Genomic DNA, 18,652 nt, shown 5'->3' with positions numbered 1-18,652 from the left:
TGTGTGTATGTGCGAGTGTGTGTATGTGTGTGTGCATGTGCGAATGTGTGTATGTGCGAGTGTGTGTGTGTGTGTGTGTGTGTGTGTGTGTGTGTGTGTGTGTGTGTGTGTGTGTGTGTGTGTGTGTGTGTGTGTGTGTGTGTGTGTGTGTGTGTGTGTGTGTGTGTGTGTGTGTGTGTGTGTGTGTGTACATGTACACAGGTATATATGTACGACCATTTGTATGTATGTAACAATTTACATACTAAAGTAACTGGAGATGAACTGCTAACCATTAATTCCACATGTGCAGATCAGGTTTCAAACGATTTAAATCAATAATCTGCCGAATTCATAAAATAAAATCTTCCTGGTCCTAACATGGTCTATAAATGCAGTTCATGTCACCGAGAACGGGAGCACAATAATAGAAGTAATTCAATCTCAGTATCTATTATCCATAATTATATCATAATTTACAAGATCACTATTATGTCTACTTGTCCTTTCCTTTCTCTCCTATTTTTCTTCCCTTTTTGCTTTTTACAATTTATTTTGTTTTGTTTTTTGCACCAAAATAATTTAAATAGATGCCTAGGACTGCAATTTCTATGGATTCATCAAACGCTGTTGCTTTTTATATTCTCCTTGAAGCTCCTTCAAGTTGGCCTCTAGAGTAGCTACTGCATCATATCGATTTGCTTCCCTGTGGAGGAAAACAGGTCCAGTTACAGCGACAATTACAGTGTAAATATCATGAATTGGCCTACATTCCTTGTTTAACCCTATCATCCATGATGGCAAAAATACATGCTAAGCTCATATAAATTTGGTTTATTAATTGTGTTTGCACAGAGATGGCTCCTTAAGTGCTTGGACACCAAGGAGTCAATCATTAGTCCTACCTATCTCACCTATTTCCCCTTTTGCTTGATTTTCAGAGAATCTTTTTTACTATCTTGTTATTTTCATTGTTATTAGTACTCAATATAATGATCACGATGTCTATAATAATAATAACTGTATCAATATCAACAGTATTAGAAGCAAAACAAATTGCATATTCAAGGAATGGGGAAATCAGGCACAGTCATTAAAGCCTACTAATTGACTCCATGGTGGCTGAGCTCTCATGGAGCTTTCTGCGTACAACATAATCAATTTTAACCACAGTGGACAGTTCATACACCTAGGGCAAATGGTTTATTATGAAATAAATTTCTTTTAAATGTAAGTAAATTATTCCTGATAATAAAAACACAAAGGAAATCAAATGACAAGCCCAGAAACATTCGGACTATATGTAAGTAATGTATCCTCACCTTGCCTGCTTTATATAATTCCTAAGATTGTTCATCTGCTGAATCATGGGATCATCAGTCTCTGTTACATTTGGAGGACAGAGATTTGGGCCCCAGCCTGTGTCAACAACAACCTGAGAGAAAATTGAATATGCACAGTGTCAAGTACGCATAAATGTCTAGTATCTAAGGACAAATTGGTCAATAAGGAATCCTTAATAAATAACATTCACTTACTAAATCATTCTTCAATTAAAATGTCTTTACACACTGGGAATCTTTGTTCTATTTTAGCTTTTACCTTTAGAACATCTAAAATACTCATGTGGCTTATCGTAATCAAGCACAAAATAGAGAGAAAAAAAATCCCTAAATGAACAAGATTTCTAAAAAACCAAACTCACTTCATCTGATTGTTTTTTTCTGCTAGTGGAGAAGGACACTGGTGTACTGCTGCTTGATCTGCTTGGGGTGTTACTACTGCTTGACCGGTTTGGGGTTGTTCTTGGTGAGTCTTTGCTCTCTTTGTCCCTACGTCGAAGGATCTCGCTTGCTCTCTCCTCTGCCTGCCGCATTGCTTCTTTTTCAGCTGCCAGTCTTGCCTCTGCTTCCAACCTGATCAGAATGATAGTAATGCTGAGTTTTACAGAGCTGATTATGAGGAAGAATGCAATTATATTTTCTTTCTTTTATTGCTCAAATGAAGAAAACTGATATAATAAATAAGAAGAAAGGCAAAGAACAAAGTGAACACTTTCTGCAATCTTTATCTTGTTGATTTTCTTATCACAATTCCTTTTGTGCATTCAATCCTATACACAAACCATAAACAATTGAATCTCCAAAAATGTCCCACAAACCTTCTCCTCTCTTGGGTCTCCTTTAGCTCATGAAAGGTGGGTAATTTTGGAAGGCTTAGAATATGTTCTTTAAGGAACCCAGATGATGTTGAAAATATCCTTCTCTGTAGGAGCTCCTGCCGTGCTCCCAGAGGGATGCTGCTAGCAGCCCCATCAGTAACATCTTGGCTACCTATCCCAAGGTTGCGGATCTTCTGAGCCATGGAGTTCAAATTGTCACCAGTCTTAAGGATCTTCATTCTCAGCTCCTCAGCATCTTGCAGATTGTATGTAGTTTCTCCTGCACTAAATGGACAAGGACAAAAAAATGATTACATCACACACAATTACAATTTCTTGCTGTTACTATGAGATTGGAAAAAAACTAATATTAGTAACTTGGATATCTCATCAGCAGAAGGAACGCATAATCTTTTAAACTTGGTAATAATTAGTTGAAGTAATGAATATAAATATGATCCAGATGACGTTACAGTCCTGTCATAGAAAATTCTGGGTTGAGGGTCGGGTGATGTGAATATACCGTCATTTGATAAAATGGCCGCGGCCCAGATGATGTGAATTTGCTGTCATGAATGAAGGCCAGGGTGACCGAAGAGACTCGCCACAAGTGTACAAACCTCTTGGAGTGTGATTTAACTCATTTGGCACTTATAAGGGGGTTTTAGCATTATTCCCATCAATAAACGAATGTGGGATGTAGCGTGCATAAGCAGTGACAGGAAGAGCAACGACTCCAGGGAGGACGCCATTTCTATACTGTGACTGGTGGCACAGGTTGTATTATGGAAAACTGAAAATTATGAAAAACTTAGATATGTGACACAAAAAAACAAATGTTCCATATATACTACATTGAGAGATGATATGGAGTCTGTGCAATGAAAATAAGCTATTTCCATCAGGATAAAGCAAATCAAAAAACAAATACAGACATTGAAAAATAGCAAAAAAGCTAAAAAGGGTTACACAAAATAACTTTGCAAAAGGGAGGCATAGAGTCTTGTCACTGCTCATGGGTATTTGCATGCACCTGCACTAATGTTGGCAAATTATGTAACCCAATACCTGTATTTTCGGCACCATGATTTTCATGACACAACCATATCCAATGCGTTAACACCTATTTTTAACTAGAAGCACTCAGAGAGTGCATACCACCACCAAGCCAAAAAGGTTGCTGATGCAGTAAAAATATTCACACTTAAAGAACTATACTAAAATCACCTTTCATAAGTATAAAGGTGACATCTGTAAACATGAACTCCACAGCAGAGGCAAGGCACTAGGGGTAATGATACAATCGTCTTAAAAATTCCTGCATCTGGATCACGATTTGGATCACCACCAAAATTTATTGAAATCTAAGTTAGGCTAAGACACACCTCTGGTAAAATTTAATTAAATTCTGTTTATAACTTTTTGAGTTATCCTACTAAAGAACAAACAAATAACATCCCAATAGACACCAAAATTTAATGAATCTAAGTTAGGCTAAGACACACCTCTGGTAAAATTTAATTAAATTCTGTTTATAACTTTTTGAGTTATCCTACTAAAGAACAAACAAATAACATCCCAACAGACACCAAAATTTAATGAATCTAAGTTAGGCTAAGACAACACACATTTGGTAAAATTTTCATAAAAATCTATTCATAACTCTTGAGTCATCCTGCTAACCAACTAACCAACAAACAAACCAACGTGACCAAAAACATAACCTCCTTGACAGAGGTATCTAATGCCATTAAAACAATCAATCTCCAAATTCTTTGCACTTATTGGGTTACTGGAAATAACAATATCAATTTACTAACACATCTTTGAATAAAGATTATGACCCTTACCTTAATGATTCTGCCATCTGAACATACTGGGGTAGAAGTCTCTCCAATAATGATCGATATTCCATAAGTTTTTCATAGTAGAGGGATAACGTTGGCTTTGATGTCCGTTGTTCCACTTGGTTGTCTCGTGCTTGTAGTCTCTGGAGGGGTAGAAACAAATATTATCTCCAAAGCTATCAGTAAATGTATTCTTGTTGCTTTGTAATGAATAATATTGAATTACTAAAATAAATCCAAGGGCAGTTCATTCCACCTACAGATAGTTCCGTGTCTAATTTTTTATTCAAAAGACAGTGTTCCAGCATATTCATCTAATTTTTCTATTCTTTTAATGCTCCATTCCAAACTTACAACCTTGTCCCCCTCTTCTTTATTATGCACCTAACCAAATACCAAATATTCAAACTAGCTTAATCGCACAATACACATGGCATCCTTCAACTATCTATCTAACATCTACAAAAATATAATCACACAATACACATGCTATCCTTCAACTATCCATCCAGCATCACCAAAAATATAAGACACCTACCACCATACAGTGCCGACAGACGCGGAAGTGCTGCTCACTGGTCATGGAGTCCATCACTGATAGGAGGGAATTAAGGGACCCTTGCGAACCGGAGCGACGCAGACCAGAAATGCCGGCAAGGAAAGAGGTCATGAGAGGCCCACCACTGCTACTGCTGCTGCTGGTGGTGGCTACCGTGGTCATTTGATTCACATTCCCCTGGTGAACTGGACTAACAAGTTTTTCTGCATGAAGATATACATAGTGGAGCTGAATATCAAACGCTTAAGTTTATCTTCAGAGATCACTCGTGGGAGGGAATGAAGGAAAGGAGGGACGGAAGGAAGGGAGGAGGGAGGGAAGGAGGGAGGGAGAAGGAGACGGAGAGGGGATATGGAGAGGGGAGAGGGAGACAGAGAGGGAGACGAAGAGGGAGACAGAGAGGGAGATGGAGAGAGAGATGTGGGAGGGGGGGAGACAGAGACAGAGAGAGATAGAGATAGAAACAGCGATAGACAGAGAATGAGAGAGAGAGAATGAGAGAATGAGAGAGAGAGAGAAAGAGAGAGAGAGAGAGAGAGAGAGAGAGAGAGAGAGAGAGAGAGAGAGAGAGAGAGAGAGAGAGAGAGAGAGCGAGAGAGAGAGAGAGAGAGAGAGAGAGAGAGAGAGACAGAGACAGAGACAGAGACAGAGACAGAGACAGAGACAGAGACAGAGACAGAGACAGAGACAGAGACAGAGACAGAGACAGAGACAGAGACAGAGACAGAGACAGAGACAGAGACAGAGACAGAGAGACAGAGACAGAGAGACAGAGACAGAGACACAGAGAGAGAGAGACACACAGAGAGAGAGAGACACACAGAGAGAGAGAGAGACAGAGAGAGAGAGAGAGACAGAGAGAGAGAGAGAGACAGAGAGAGAGAGGTGAATAACAGGTAACAACTCGGACTGATGCAATTCCACCATAAAGCAAGACGAGGATGGTGTAAATAGCAGACACAGGTTTGAGGGTGAGGGAACAAGAGACTACAGTGTCTGGAAAAGGCTGGATAAATGGGATGCCAAAGTAAAACTAAATGGGTATTGCCCTATTAGGCATGAGTTGAGGTGGGTGCATTGTTGCTTGACTGCCATGTGGTGCGGTGGTGCTTAAATAACGTGTTGTGATGAATATATGGGACAGGGTATGATTTTTAAGGATGGCTGGAATAGTGAGAAATAATAAATCATACAAAATAAATATAAAGAATATTATTTATATTCAAATTTTCTAGAAACAGGAAAACATTTTAAACCATCAAAAAGATAAGGACTAGGCAAACAGAAATAAATAAAAGTGTAGGATAGGAATAACAGGCCAACAGTCGAGATACAATTTGTAATATTCATAACAAAACAAAATGGAGAGGCATATCACTCGGATTTCTGATACATGGCTAAAATGAGAGAATGAGTGAGTGAGATCGAGAAGATAGTATAACTTAAGGCTGCACTTACTTGCATAATCAAATGTCAAGAATTCTGAGCATTCATCACACATAATGCCTCCACACAACCTACAATGATGACGACGTCGAGCTAAATTAAATGTTCTGGCACAAAATGGGCATAATGGAACATCCTTGTCTTCAGCCCACATCACTATACTTCGTTCATGGGCTGCAAGAAAAGGAGGGCACACAATACATAACAGCTAAAATCTATATCTATATATATATTCATATCTATTTCTCTATCTATATCTAGATATATCTATGTAAGTATATACATATATATATATATATATATATATATATATATATATATATATATATATATATATATATATATATATATATATATATATATATAAAAATATCAAAAGATTTTTAATTACTTCTTTGAAATACCTTGTGAAACATACCTTTCCGTTTAACAGGATCATTGGGAATGTCTCTAAGTAATTTATCTAATCTAATCAATAACTTGTTGGTCTCTGCAACAAAGGAATCTATTCTCGCACTCCGAATCTTCTTGAACAAGGACGTGTGGCATCTTGAAGGTCCTGTTAATGCATAAATACTTTTAATCCACTTGTGAGGGGCACATGCACTGTCCACTGCAGTTTTGCTTTATTGATTTTGCTTACACACAGATGGCTCCACAAGCACTTAATCAACCTCTCTTCCTGAAAATCCTAGGAACAAGTAAAAGAGCAAGCCTTGTAGCCCCTCCTTGGTGACTAAGGGCTTGTAAAGCCATCTATATGTAAACAATACTAATAAAAGAAAAGAAAGCAATAGTTTGTACGTGCACTCCAAGCATCAATATACTAAAATACATAAAATGAATTAAGAAAAAAATACCATAAATATTGCTATGATTATTATCGTTCTTTAAGCATCTTTATGGCCTCCTTTATCAATACCATAACCATGAGCGTAACAATTCTTATAAACATAAATATACAGTTGACTTACCTAAAGGGGGTGGGTCCCAGTTCCAAGGATTGTTAGGCTCATATTCTAATCCACTGCCATCAAAATCCCTTCGCGCTACATTATCAGGCTCATCTTCATTAAGTAATTTTTTCTTTGCTTTACTCAGGAATCCTGAAAGCATTAGCAGGTTGTTGTTTTTTCAAACCAGGGTTTACATATTGGCTGCATTTAAAAACTGGTGTCTTTGGTTTCCTCAATGCCAACATATAAAAGTAAATCAATATACCACAGAGTATTAATGCTTCTTAGGCAAACTCAAGCAACCACCAACAAACCTCTAAGAGCATGCACCACATCCTTATCTTCAGATCCATGTTGTTCTTCAAAATGTGCCTGGAGTTGGGTGATGGATGCCAGGTCCTCCAGGCAGATGGGGCACAAAAACCCTTCCAGGACTTCACTACTGCCTCCTTCCATGGCACTTGCCAGGAGCTGCCTCACGGCTGCGTCAAAGAGCCTGACTCAGGGGCAAGAATTGCCCTTGGAACACCAATGGAGAAAATGATGTAACTTTGTTATATAATATATAAACACACAAATGAACAAATTAACTAATAAATAAATATATAAATATATTTTATATATATACATATATTACACATATACATATATTATACATATACATAAATATATATATATTTATGTATATATATATATATATATATATATATATATATATATATATATGAACACACACACACACACACACACACACACACACACACACACACACACACACACACACACACACACACATATATATATATACATATTGTGAAAGGGACTCAAAAATAAGTATTCCATAGTTCCACATAGACAAACAAGTTAACTAGTGTATAGGGCACCTTCCACATCATAGCAATGGTAGTAAGTAATTATGCTAATCTTTTTATAATATTGGACTCTATATTTCATAGGATTGTCACCATTATAACGCGTTTATATATTTGTCATTATTGATCCTTACATATATTGCTACTGACATGAATAGATATTATCTATATATTGGGGCAAGGTCATGTGTGGATTTTAAAGGGATTGTGAGAGTCTAGTAAAACTACCCCATTCAGCATTGTGTATATAAGGCCAAGCGAGAAGCCAGTCACTCTCGGGCTCACACAGTTATAGCCTTGTGGATCTATGCCAGTGTAAATATTGAACTATAGCATTATTATATTATTAAAGTGGCAAAAAATAAATGCTTTGTTATCCATTCCACCACGTGTGTTTATTCCAGGTGTCCTTGATATATTCTATAACAAGAACAAAGTCTAAAGAATACACAACAGGAAAGTATTACTAACATGATCCAAGTACTATCAAGAAGTAATTGCTCCACCTTAATTAACTTAATAATTACAAAGTTATAAGGAAATATATATATGGGACGCATGGGAGGTGTTTTAGGTGACATTTGCTTCAGGTGATTGTGGTTACATAAATATGCGGCCACTTCCATCGATCCTTACAACATACTGACAATAAGAGCAGACTTCCACCACAGTGCATGACTTGTTCCATGGCTCTGTGGCCTGGTCCTGAATTCAAATACTGGATCCATGCTGTAGATGGCGTCATCAGCAATACTGATCTCAATTTTGACCCTGCACAACCTCGTTTTATCTAGCCATCTATACCCTGTCTAAACTCTGAACCTCTGGTTCAGGGTCTGTTCCCACTAGGGGTCGATTTTATTTTTTCCCTGGATGTGTGGATGCCATCCCTGAGCTGCCTGCCTGTTGTCATTTATGTGGGAGACTTATTCACCCCACATAATGGGGTATTCAAGTTCTGGAAAAAAGCGAGACATCTTGTCATTGTCTAACTTGCCTCCTGGTCTCAAGTCATCCCACAATATCCTCTTGGCTGTCTTCACAGCAGCCTCAGTCCAACTATTGGACTGAGGGTATTGAGCAGAGAAGAGATGAGACACAACACACCAACTTTTGAGGAAATTAGCCTTTTCCTCACTATATTAGTCCCACCATCTCTTGTTAACTATTTTTGAGCTCCCCACCTAGTGAAGTAGTGACAAAAGTGCTTTATCATCTTGCAGGAGGAGGAACTTGAGTGGGAGTGTGCAACTTCCAACCATCCATTAAGTCTGTCAGCATACACCTCCAAGCTGAAATACATCTGCCACAGTCTGCTGGTGTTAGTAGAAGAGGCTAAGGTGCTGCAGGAGCCACAGGGGGCATGGTGGTACTACAGGTTGCCTTCTATTCCAGGCCAATATAAAGTCTCCTGCTACAGCTAATCTATCCTTCACACTGTAAAACAGCCTGAGGCAGGCAAGCTCCTATGACCAGTGAGAACCCCAGTTGCTGTTGGTAACCTTTCCTACAAGTAGCTGATAGATGGGGTCCTCAATTGCCACTTGAATGTCAAGCTCTTTGTCCAAGGTAGCATACCCACTGAAATCCAGGGTGGCAGCAGTGGCAATGGCATCCTGTTCTTTGTCCACCTCATCTGGGTGGGCCCTGGCTTCAGGATACCTCAATAAGAAATCTGACACCACATCATGCTTCCCAGGTAAGCAAAGTTCACTCCTTCAAGTGGAACAGGTGTGGGTTGGAAATATCCACCAAGGCCTTATTGCCAAAAAAACTCACCAAAGGCTGGTGATCTGTAGCAATAAAGCATACCCCCAACTCAGCAGGAGTGAGGAGCCAACTGCCTCACAGTGACAGATGCCAGTCACTCTTACAGCAAAGAGGTGTGGTGAATGATGGTCATGAGCAGTAATTCTGCATGGCAACAAACCTAATACCATCTTTGCACTAACCTGTGCTGGCAATGGAGGGCTGACTCTTGTCACAGTATGCCAGTCCCTTCCTGGCCAGCTGACAGATGGTCTCCTTAGCCAGTGTGAATTTTTGGTAGTCATCCCAGAAGACTTATCTTATTGGTGGATTTCTTCATTAGGTCCTAGAGAGACACCAACTGGTTTACAAGCCCAATCCATGAGCGTATGTTGGTGCTGGAGGGGTGTGCACATCTTGAAGTCTCTGATGGCAACCCTGGAGGGTTCACATGTGTCCCAGCTCAAGTGGTAGCCCACAAATAATACCTTCCTCTTACAGAACTGGAATTGTTCTAAATTCAGTGTTACCCCAGTCTTGGCACATACTTCTAGGAATTCATATGTATACCATATATGTAAGAGAGTATCGTCAATACACTTATACTTCTAGGGCAGGTTCATAATAGCATTGACAAACCTCTTAGTATAAGTGTCCCCTGCTGAACAATACGCCATAGATGTCCTGCAGTACTGATACCAGCCCCATGGAGCGATAAAAGTTGTGAGTTGCCACCTCTCCTCATCCAACTCTACCTGGTGGTAGCCCCAATGGGTATCAGCCACAGTTTCATAGGAGTGCTCAGGGACTCTAGAGGCCATGTTGACAGGTGCATGAGTGTGATGAGTCCCAAGCAACCAATGCTCATTTAGTTTCTAAAAGTCAACCATGTCACAAGGTTTTCCTGATTTCTTCACCACCACCACCATCCTGGCACACCATTGTGTGGCCTGCCCAACATGTACTTTAAGAATTACGACCTTCCTGACATCCATGTATAGTTGCTGTTCAAATTATACTTCCCAGTGATTGGGAACTGAGGCATGGGTGTAAAATGCATGGGGCACAGCATCTGTAGACATTACTGGCAGTAGACATTACTGGCAGTAGGTATCATTTGGTTTCAAAGGTGAGGATCCACTCTTGCAGCCCTGGCACATTTTCCTCTAGTGGCAGATGTGACATGACCTGCACCCTAGGTCTGTAAAGCCTCACACTCCAACTCATCCAGCAAGGGAACTGAGGGTGGTGGATGTGGAAAATCCACATGTACTAGCCCGAGGTCCCTGCAGGCACAGATGGATAAGTAAACCTAGTCCACTGACTTGACAAAGTAGATATTCTGAAAAGTGGAGCAGTTTGGAATACTGATGGCATGGAGAAGCCTCCAGAACAAGCAGGTGGTCATTAGCCAAGACTCATAGTCCTACTTGCCACTGCAGCTGGTTGGGTGTGAGGCCAAGTGTTTTTATCAGAGCAGGTCCAGACATACTAACTTGAGCACAACTGTCAAATAAGGTTGTGGTAGCATGCTGTGCCTTACCAATTGCCCCAATCACTAATATCTGCAGCCATAGTTGGTTCACAACCTGAGCTGTGGCCACCAACGCACAAACCACAGCATCTGTACCTGCCTGCTTCTTCCCTCTATACACTCTTGCAAAGTGGCCCAGCTTTCCACAGGTATTGCATGTTGCATCCCCCACAGGGCATGTACTTTACCAGGCTGATGCAAGTTTCCACAATAACCACATAGTGTACAGATTTCTTTCACAAGTCGGGCAGCTACAATGATGTCACCCATATTGTTTATGCCATCAGTGGTGTCAGTGCTGGCAGCAGCAGCAGTCCTTAGGCTTTCAACACTACCAATTGGGTCACAACTCTAGAATACCTAGTGGCAGAGAGTTGGCTTGCATATGCCAGCAACCATATTGTCTACTTAAATGTGTTGGTTTAAATCACTGTCATTAGCCAGGCACTTAAAACCACAAACCAACACTTTCTGGCTGCATTGTGTAAAATATTCACACACTGTTTCACACTATTTTACTAACACTGTCCATGGCTATGGCAGCCATAAGCCTACCCCATTCACTGCCAGTATACCTGGCGTTAAGAGCTTTCTGGAGTGGCGGAACAGATAGGAGATGTATATATTTGACAGCGTCTGCATCCCTAACCATGTTGAGCAGAGACCAATCCTACTCAGATAGGCTGGAGGAACAGAAGTCAGCATCAGTCATGACAAGGGACATTTTTCCAATCTGATCCTGTGTCCTGCTCCTGTGGCCACCATGTTATGCTGTAACACCACAATGATTCCTTGCTGCACACAAATCACTGCTTGTACCCCAACTAGGCAATTACCTCTGACCTATCATCCTCCTGACTTAGGTGAAAACCGTGGATGCCCTGGGGTAGCCATCTCTACAGTGTAGGTTATTTCACTGCACCATATTTGATAGAAAATCAGAATACAAGTTGCTAGTCAGAGCTTTATTTTGCTTCCATACAGTAGCCAAAACAGGTTCTGGCTGACCTAGCCTTCTTTTTATATCTGCACAGGAGAATCCTAAACATATCAAAACCATGAAAAGGATCTCGACACCCATTTAAGGTATTTGTTACTAGGAACACACTGCAGACTTTGGGTCCCAAAACCAGCAGTCTTCGTAATATGAAGCATGCAATAACATGCACAAGCCAAAAGTCGATATCCTCCTGTTTAACCACCCAAACCTAACCTTTCCTACCAACTTTTTATTCCCTAGACAGAAGGGCAAGCCCCCCTGTACCCCCACTTTATTAGTAGTTCGTACCAAATGATAGAAAAATCGACATTAAGAACTCTGGCATTGTGAGGGTGTTGAGAACTTGGTCTCTGAGCAATTATATGCAGAAGATATTTTCATCATTTCTTAAAATATAAGGCCTCTGCAGCTGTACCTGTTGTTTAAGACTCTGCATATTATGCTCAGTAAGATGGCAGGGTCCATTTCCCTCTATCTCTGTGTCGCTCTCAGCAACATTTAACCCCCACTTAAAATTGTACATGATTCATTGGCAATCAATTTAGAGAAAAGAAAAATAGTTAATCAAAATCAAAATGGGAAATAAACATATACCTCACATCACATTTTACTCACGCAATACACTTCTCAACTAACACATCTCCAAGAACTATCATTTGTTACATAATGAAACCTCGGCTCACTCCACAGCTGTTTTAGTGAGAGAAAGGTCAAGGAAAAACACTAGTTTTCTCTTCAAAATTCCACCCACCGAGTCCATTGCATCCTCCCCTCCCCTACAAATACCTATTCTAATGGCTATTTTCGTCTTAACTAACAATTTTGCGCTTTAAATACGTATCATTTCTGTTTTATATGGCAAGATATTAGCCATATCCAGTGAGAAAATGCTATACACAGAATAAAAGGAGATGAAATATTACCTTTGACAGTCACAATAGGTTGGCGTATTTATCAGCTGATGGACAGGTCGCTGGGCTAAACTATATGTGATAGTGGGTTATTATTATTACATATATATTTTCACTAAAAGCATAATGCTTCTATCTCAAAATTAAGAATGAATCATTACATCGTTAATAAAATGACTGTGTAGCTTACAACGATGCATGTTTTGAAGAGACTAAGAAACTATATCAACGTTTAACTCATTTTGATGGTAGTTGTAACAAGCATATAAATACCCTGCGCTAGGCAAAATCCTACATATATTTTCCCTGTCCAAAAAATCACAAAAAACAATAAAAATACTTTAGCCCATCTCAGTGAAATATTTACTTCCTCTTTTGACATATTTCGTACGTCTTCAAAACAAATGAAGAGGAACATTTTTAATGTAATTATTTATTCATGAAAGTGCTTATCCCAAAGATATAGGTTGCATTTCAGGAATAGTGATATAACTGTTGAAATTCATCATATACGAATTCTAAACCTCATATCAGCCGATTATTTTTTCAACCTTGAAAAATTTTACTAATTAATTTCATAAATATTTGTTGAAATAATAAAACAGTGTAGAGTAACATGAATAATGATAAAAAACTAAATGCGTCCATTTGTGAATTCTCGGCCTCGGATCAGCTGGGGGAAAGAACACCGAGACGGCTTTTCTCTAAATAAAAAAAATGGCTAGTTACTTCGGCTTAGAAAAGCTTTTTAAGGCTGCCAAGATCATCAAGCACCACGGAGGCATTAGAGGAGCGTTATATCAGCTTTATAGGTAAGTTCCTATGATGTGCAAGTGATCAAAGTGTTCATAGAAATTTCAGTTCGTGAATGTGTTTCTCGGTTTGTTATATTTATTACTTTTCGTTATTTCGTAGATATTAGTTCGTTATTGATTGTATTCTGATATTTGCAGCTTATAATTCAAAGTCATACCCTGTTAATAGGAGAGGAATATCAGTAATTAATATGTAGCCTGCGGATTTTTCTTCAGGTCTTACATATTGTATCCTCACCTTGAACATTATATGGTTACCGAGTTATTAGATGTAAAAGTTTTATTAGTACTTGTAAACTGTTGATGTGTAGTCCTAGTATTTATGCTGCATTCGGAACTCCTTGTCTTGTCCACCCAGACAACTTGTCCAGGACCAGCAGGACAAGAGGGCCGCATTCGTAACCTCTAAGACCCTTTCTGCCCAAAATGCGACCAGCTCGAATGTAAACATTCTCTTTTTTATTGCACTGGTGTCTTTATTTTGCACGTTGCATAGGTTTTGTAACTCCTTTAATGCATATTTAACTTACCTGCAACTGACAAACACAAAAATATCCTTTGATAACACCAATAGAGTGCCATAAAATTACCCACCAATATCTTGTGGTTACCTGCAACTGTCAGTGTTTCCTGTTCGCCCACCTTCGTTGGACAAGATAGTAGAGGTTCTGAATGATCAAAACATTTCGTCTAACAGGTCTGGACAAGCAGGACGAGCAGTTCCGAACGCAGCATTAGACATTGGCTATCCAAGGCCAAATGCATGACCTGAGCACTCACGCAGAAAGTGGTCTTTCCTTTTAGCATTCTAAACAGGTCTTGGTAAATGTTTATGGGTCAATATGAATAACAGGGTAGTGGCTTACTTTTGAAACAGTTTTGATATCTATCTACAGGAAATCCATTGATTTTAACAGTTCTTGGCATTTTTTTGTGTAAATGGTTCATTGACGAGATCTGAGTACCATTTCCATCAACAATCTTGATTTGTTAGCCCCGATAGCAGGGGAGGGCATGAAGAGAAATTACGGGGTGAAACAGGATTAAATAAGGAAAATATAGAACAAAAATGCATAAAACTAGTTAAAAAAAAAATGCTCAAAATTGACTAATGAAACTCTACATACCCCCCCCAAACTAGGCAGACTAGGCATGCCCTTAGGGCACTGCCTAGGGGGAAGGTTGAACATCCACCGAGGCCCATTCCCTTCACCTCAGTATGTACGGCAAGATAGAGCTACATCCACACTGTAAACAATAAACCAAATACCTTTATATCTCGAGACACCAAACTTTCCTTTCCCTTGCAATGTTAGCATCATGAATGTTTACATTACTATGAGGGCTTTCAACTAGTTTATGTATTACCATGTGCTTGTGAAGACAATTGTTTTGTAAATTTAAATGTCTGATTTTCCTAATTCATGTATTTTATGCATTCCTGTATGTATTGTATTAAAAAAAAAACGTGTTTTGATAGTTTTCCGTTATTATTTACAAAAACCTAATGAGCATTTGTACTTTCCACCGGGACTATCAAGACCTCTTGGTCGCCATTCCTTGACAAAACACTGGTGAGGAATGTTTAATTTTCAGTGTTGCATTGAATCTGGGTCCTTTGTAAGACAATATAGTTGCTATGCAGAAGAAATAGACCTTAGTAACTATCACAGCTTGATATGTGAGCCCATAAAGTGTGCCAAATTCCAGAAAAAAATTGATTAGAAACCAAGCCATCCAGGAAATAGACAGAAATGAAGGAAATTTTAGTTTCTTGAAATATAAAAGTGTTGGTTTATTCTTTAAGGAAAATGAAGAATCCTCCTATCTTGCTATACATACTGAGGTAAATAGAATGGTTCCTTGAGGGTGTCTGGGGACAGAGGCCCCCATCAATCCTCCACAAGCCTCTTGGGATGGCATGTACATACATGCCATCCCTGGTAGGATAATTGTATTTACACATAGATAGCTCCACAAGTCCTAAGTCAGCAATGAGCCAATTATGAGTCCTGCCTGTCCCACCTGATTACCCTTTTCCATGATTTTCAAAAATATTTTCTGGTATCAAATATTGCTGTTAGCAATGTCAATGACACTATTATAATTTTAATGTTTATAACAAAAATAAAAGCATTGATATTGACAGTACTAGTTTTTTTTTTTTTTATCTGTAAATTCAAGGAAAGGTGAAATTGGTTGCAAGGTCTACTAATTGACTGTTTTGTGGCTAAGCACTTGCAGAACCATCTGTGTACAGAGACATTTCCCTAAACAATACTATAGTGAACACATTTTCCTGGAGATTTTGGATTTACTTTCCCATTCTTTTACCACTTTTCTTATGATTACAGCAACAAGTTAGAAAAAGTGGGAACATTTCACATATATATATACTATAAAATAGTTATAAAGCTGTTATCATTGAACTTATTATTGTTCATTAGGTGTTGCATGTATATGAATATATGAAAAAAATACAATTGTTTATTAAAGGTTGTTAACTACATCTCATCTAAAGATTTATATATACCATCCATTATTGAATTTAAAAAAGCATCTTTTGAAACCCTTTTTTTAACAGAATGAAAAAGAATAGTGTAAGCAGAATGAGGGAGTGATGTCATCTGTGATTGTCCAGGTTTTGGTAAATTCAGATCCTTTTCTTTTTGCATATCATGTAACTAATTTCTATTTTTGCAGAGTGGATGACTTGAAAGTTGGTACTCTAGTGGGAGAAGATGCCAGAGGCAACAAATACTATGAAGACCCAAAGCTCATGCTTGGTGAGTGCTGTCTGCAGTTTCTTATCGTTGTTTTTTATGAATTTTCTCAATATGTAAAATTACATCTTTGGAAACGTGCCTTGTATTTGTGTTAAGATAATATTTCGATGGGATGGACATTGCTCTGAAGCAAATTCTCATCTCCAGGGCGCAACAGATGGGTCGTGTACCACCCCAGTGTAGGCACAGATTACGATGGATCAATGATACCAGCTGAATGGTTTGGCTGGCTGCACCACAAGACTGACAAGCCCCCAACTGTGGTGAGATATAATATACTTTCAAATTTTTAATGTTTCATTTTTTCTTCTTTGAATTAGAAATTTGTAAATGTTCTCAGAGTTTACATAGTCAGAATTACAAGCCAATTAGATTACAGATTATAATTCTTCTACAGCCTGAATGAGTGAAATATTACTTTGTTTTCTAATATTCCTTAACTTTTATCTGTGTAGGAAGCCCCCGTCAGCTACCAGTGGTTGAGTGGCCACGAGGAAAATACCTCTGGAACAGAAAAAGCTTTCATGCCATACAGCACCACGAAACCCAAGATTGAGGCCTGGGTTCCACCGAAGAAACAGTAACTTTGGTCCAGTAGTGTTATTTATGATCAGTTTGTAAATGAAAAACAGGTTAGATGTGTTTCATGAACAGACTTTTATTTCTTCTAATTAAGGGGGGGAAAGGGATATTGATGTCTTCATGATGAAATTGACTTGTTATTGCTTCTTTTTCTAGAGGCGTTAGGTCTATTGAATTAATATACCGGATGAATAAAGAAATTGCCATTACTATACATTACTAGTTCCAAACATGTAAATATTTAATGTATAAAGGTTAATAAAAATGAACATATACTTCTGTGTTTTGATTTTGATTCTCAGTGATGACTGATGGCATTGTGATAGAAGATATAAAGAAATATTAATGAATTATCTTTTACATCTTGTAGATTAAACTATGTAATTTCAGAAGTTGATTAGTGTTAATACAGATGAGACATTCCAGCTCAAGTATTTCCAGATATGTTTAAATAGAGGATCACCCATTTATAGCTCAATAAATCTTTATCTGATATTTTACACATTACTTGAGCTCTATGTTAGAAGCTAGAGTTAACATGCATGCATACTGTTTTACAAGAGGTAAATGAGTGTGATTAAAGAAATGAAATTGATGATAGAATGCTAAACAAGTAACATTTTCTTGAATAAAGGAGAAAAATTAATTTGAGAAATACTACCATCTATTTTTTGATAAATTAAATAACTAAAATATGTGAAACAGATTGGTGTTTGTATACTTTAATGTAAAAGTACATGTTTATATATATAAAAGAATGTATTGTGTTTTCTATATTTATTTTTTCATTATTGACTTTGCTTTGTTATTTCACTTTTTACTCATAACTGTCTTTAAAGCCAAAGAGTAGTTATATTACTCAATAAATGGTATACAAAAATATTTAACATGAAATTGGAATTTAAAAAATATAGTGAAAATTTATGGAAAAGAAAGGCATTCATGGCTTTAGCTAATGGAATTCAATCCTAATATGACAGTCAAAGATTTCAAAACCTGGAGGAGGATTCAGAGTAACATTGCAAGTTTAATATTTTGGTAATATAATATTCTACAGGAGGAAGGGAGACTATCTGTGCAGCGTTCATTTTAATGCAAGAAGCAGCTCATGATCTGATCTGTGCACTTGTAATTAATAAACAAAGGTAATACACAATATCTAATACCGGTAATAAACGTTGATAAAGCAGAACACTACGGAAACTTGTTGGAAACAAACATGTAAAGGGCGAAGCTAATAAAGTGAAAGTAACAGAAGTCCATACATTGACAAAACAGTGGAACATTACATTTGGCAGTTCCAAAGATCTAAAGGTCAAATTCTATATATATCAACAATTCAACACTGTCTTCGTTTGTACTTTTAAGTTGGAGAATGCATGGAATTTCTATTACATGTTTTGCTTTTACAATATATTGAACAGAAAATAACATTTCAGTCTAAACTTGGTAGAT

General features: G+C 38.1%; 2 protein-coding genes across 2 annotated transcripts; one reads left to right on the top strand and one right to left on the bottom strand.

Moving 5' to 3' along the window:
* Window positions 1–416: 416 nt before the first annotated feature.
* Rbsn-5 (Rabenosyn-5) lies at window positions 417–7,404 on the bottom strand. Its single transcript, XM_070132729.1, has 10 exons — window positions 7,263–7,404; window positions 6,967–7,098; window positions 6,411–6,551; window positions 6,005–6,166; window positions 4,526–4,749; window positions 3,991–4,130; window positions 2,141–2,425; window positions 1,685–1,895; window positions 1,302–1,414; window positions 417–685 (listed from the first exon to the last, which is right to left on the bottom strand). Exons 1-10 carry the CDS (start codon window positions 7,402–7,404, stop codon window positions 589–591), a joined length of 1,647 nt encoding a protein of 548 aa, XP_069988830.1. The 3' UTR covers window positions 417–588.
* A 6,092-nt stretch (window positions 7,405–13,496) lies between these two features.
* Window positions 13,497–17,472, top strand: ND-B17.2 (NADH dehydrogenase (ubiquinone) B17.2 subunit). The gene is made up of 4 exons (XM_027378541.2): window positions 13,497–13,826; window positions 16,533–16,615; window positions 16,763–16,878; window positions 17,071–17,472. The coding sequence occupies exons 1-4, from the start codon at window positions 13,732–13,734 to the stop codon at window positions 17,197–17,199; spliced, it is 423 nt and encodes a 140-aa protein (XP_027234342.1). The 5' UTR covers window positions 13,497–13,731; the 3' UTR covers window positions 17,200–17,472.
* Window positions 17,473–18,652: the final 1,180 nt, after the last annotated feature.

The sequence above is a fragment of the Penaeus vannamei genome, chromosome 18 (genome assembly GCF_042767895.1).
Source record: "Penaeus vannamei isolate JL-2024 chromosome 18, ASM4276789v1, whole genome shotgun sequence".
NCBI lineage: Eukaryota > Metazoa > Arthropoda > Malacostraca > Decapoda > Penaeidae > Penaeus > Penaeus vannamei.
The sequence above is the reverse complement of the archived record's forward strand: the minus strand, read 5'-3'. Positions and strand labels throughout refer to the sequence as shown.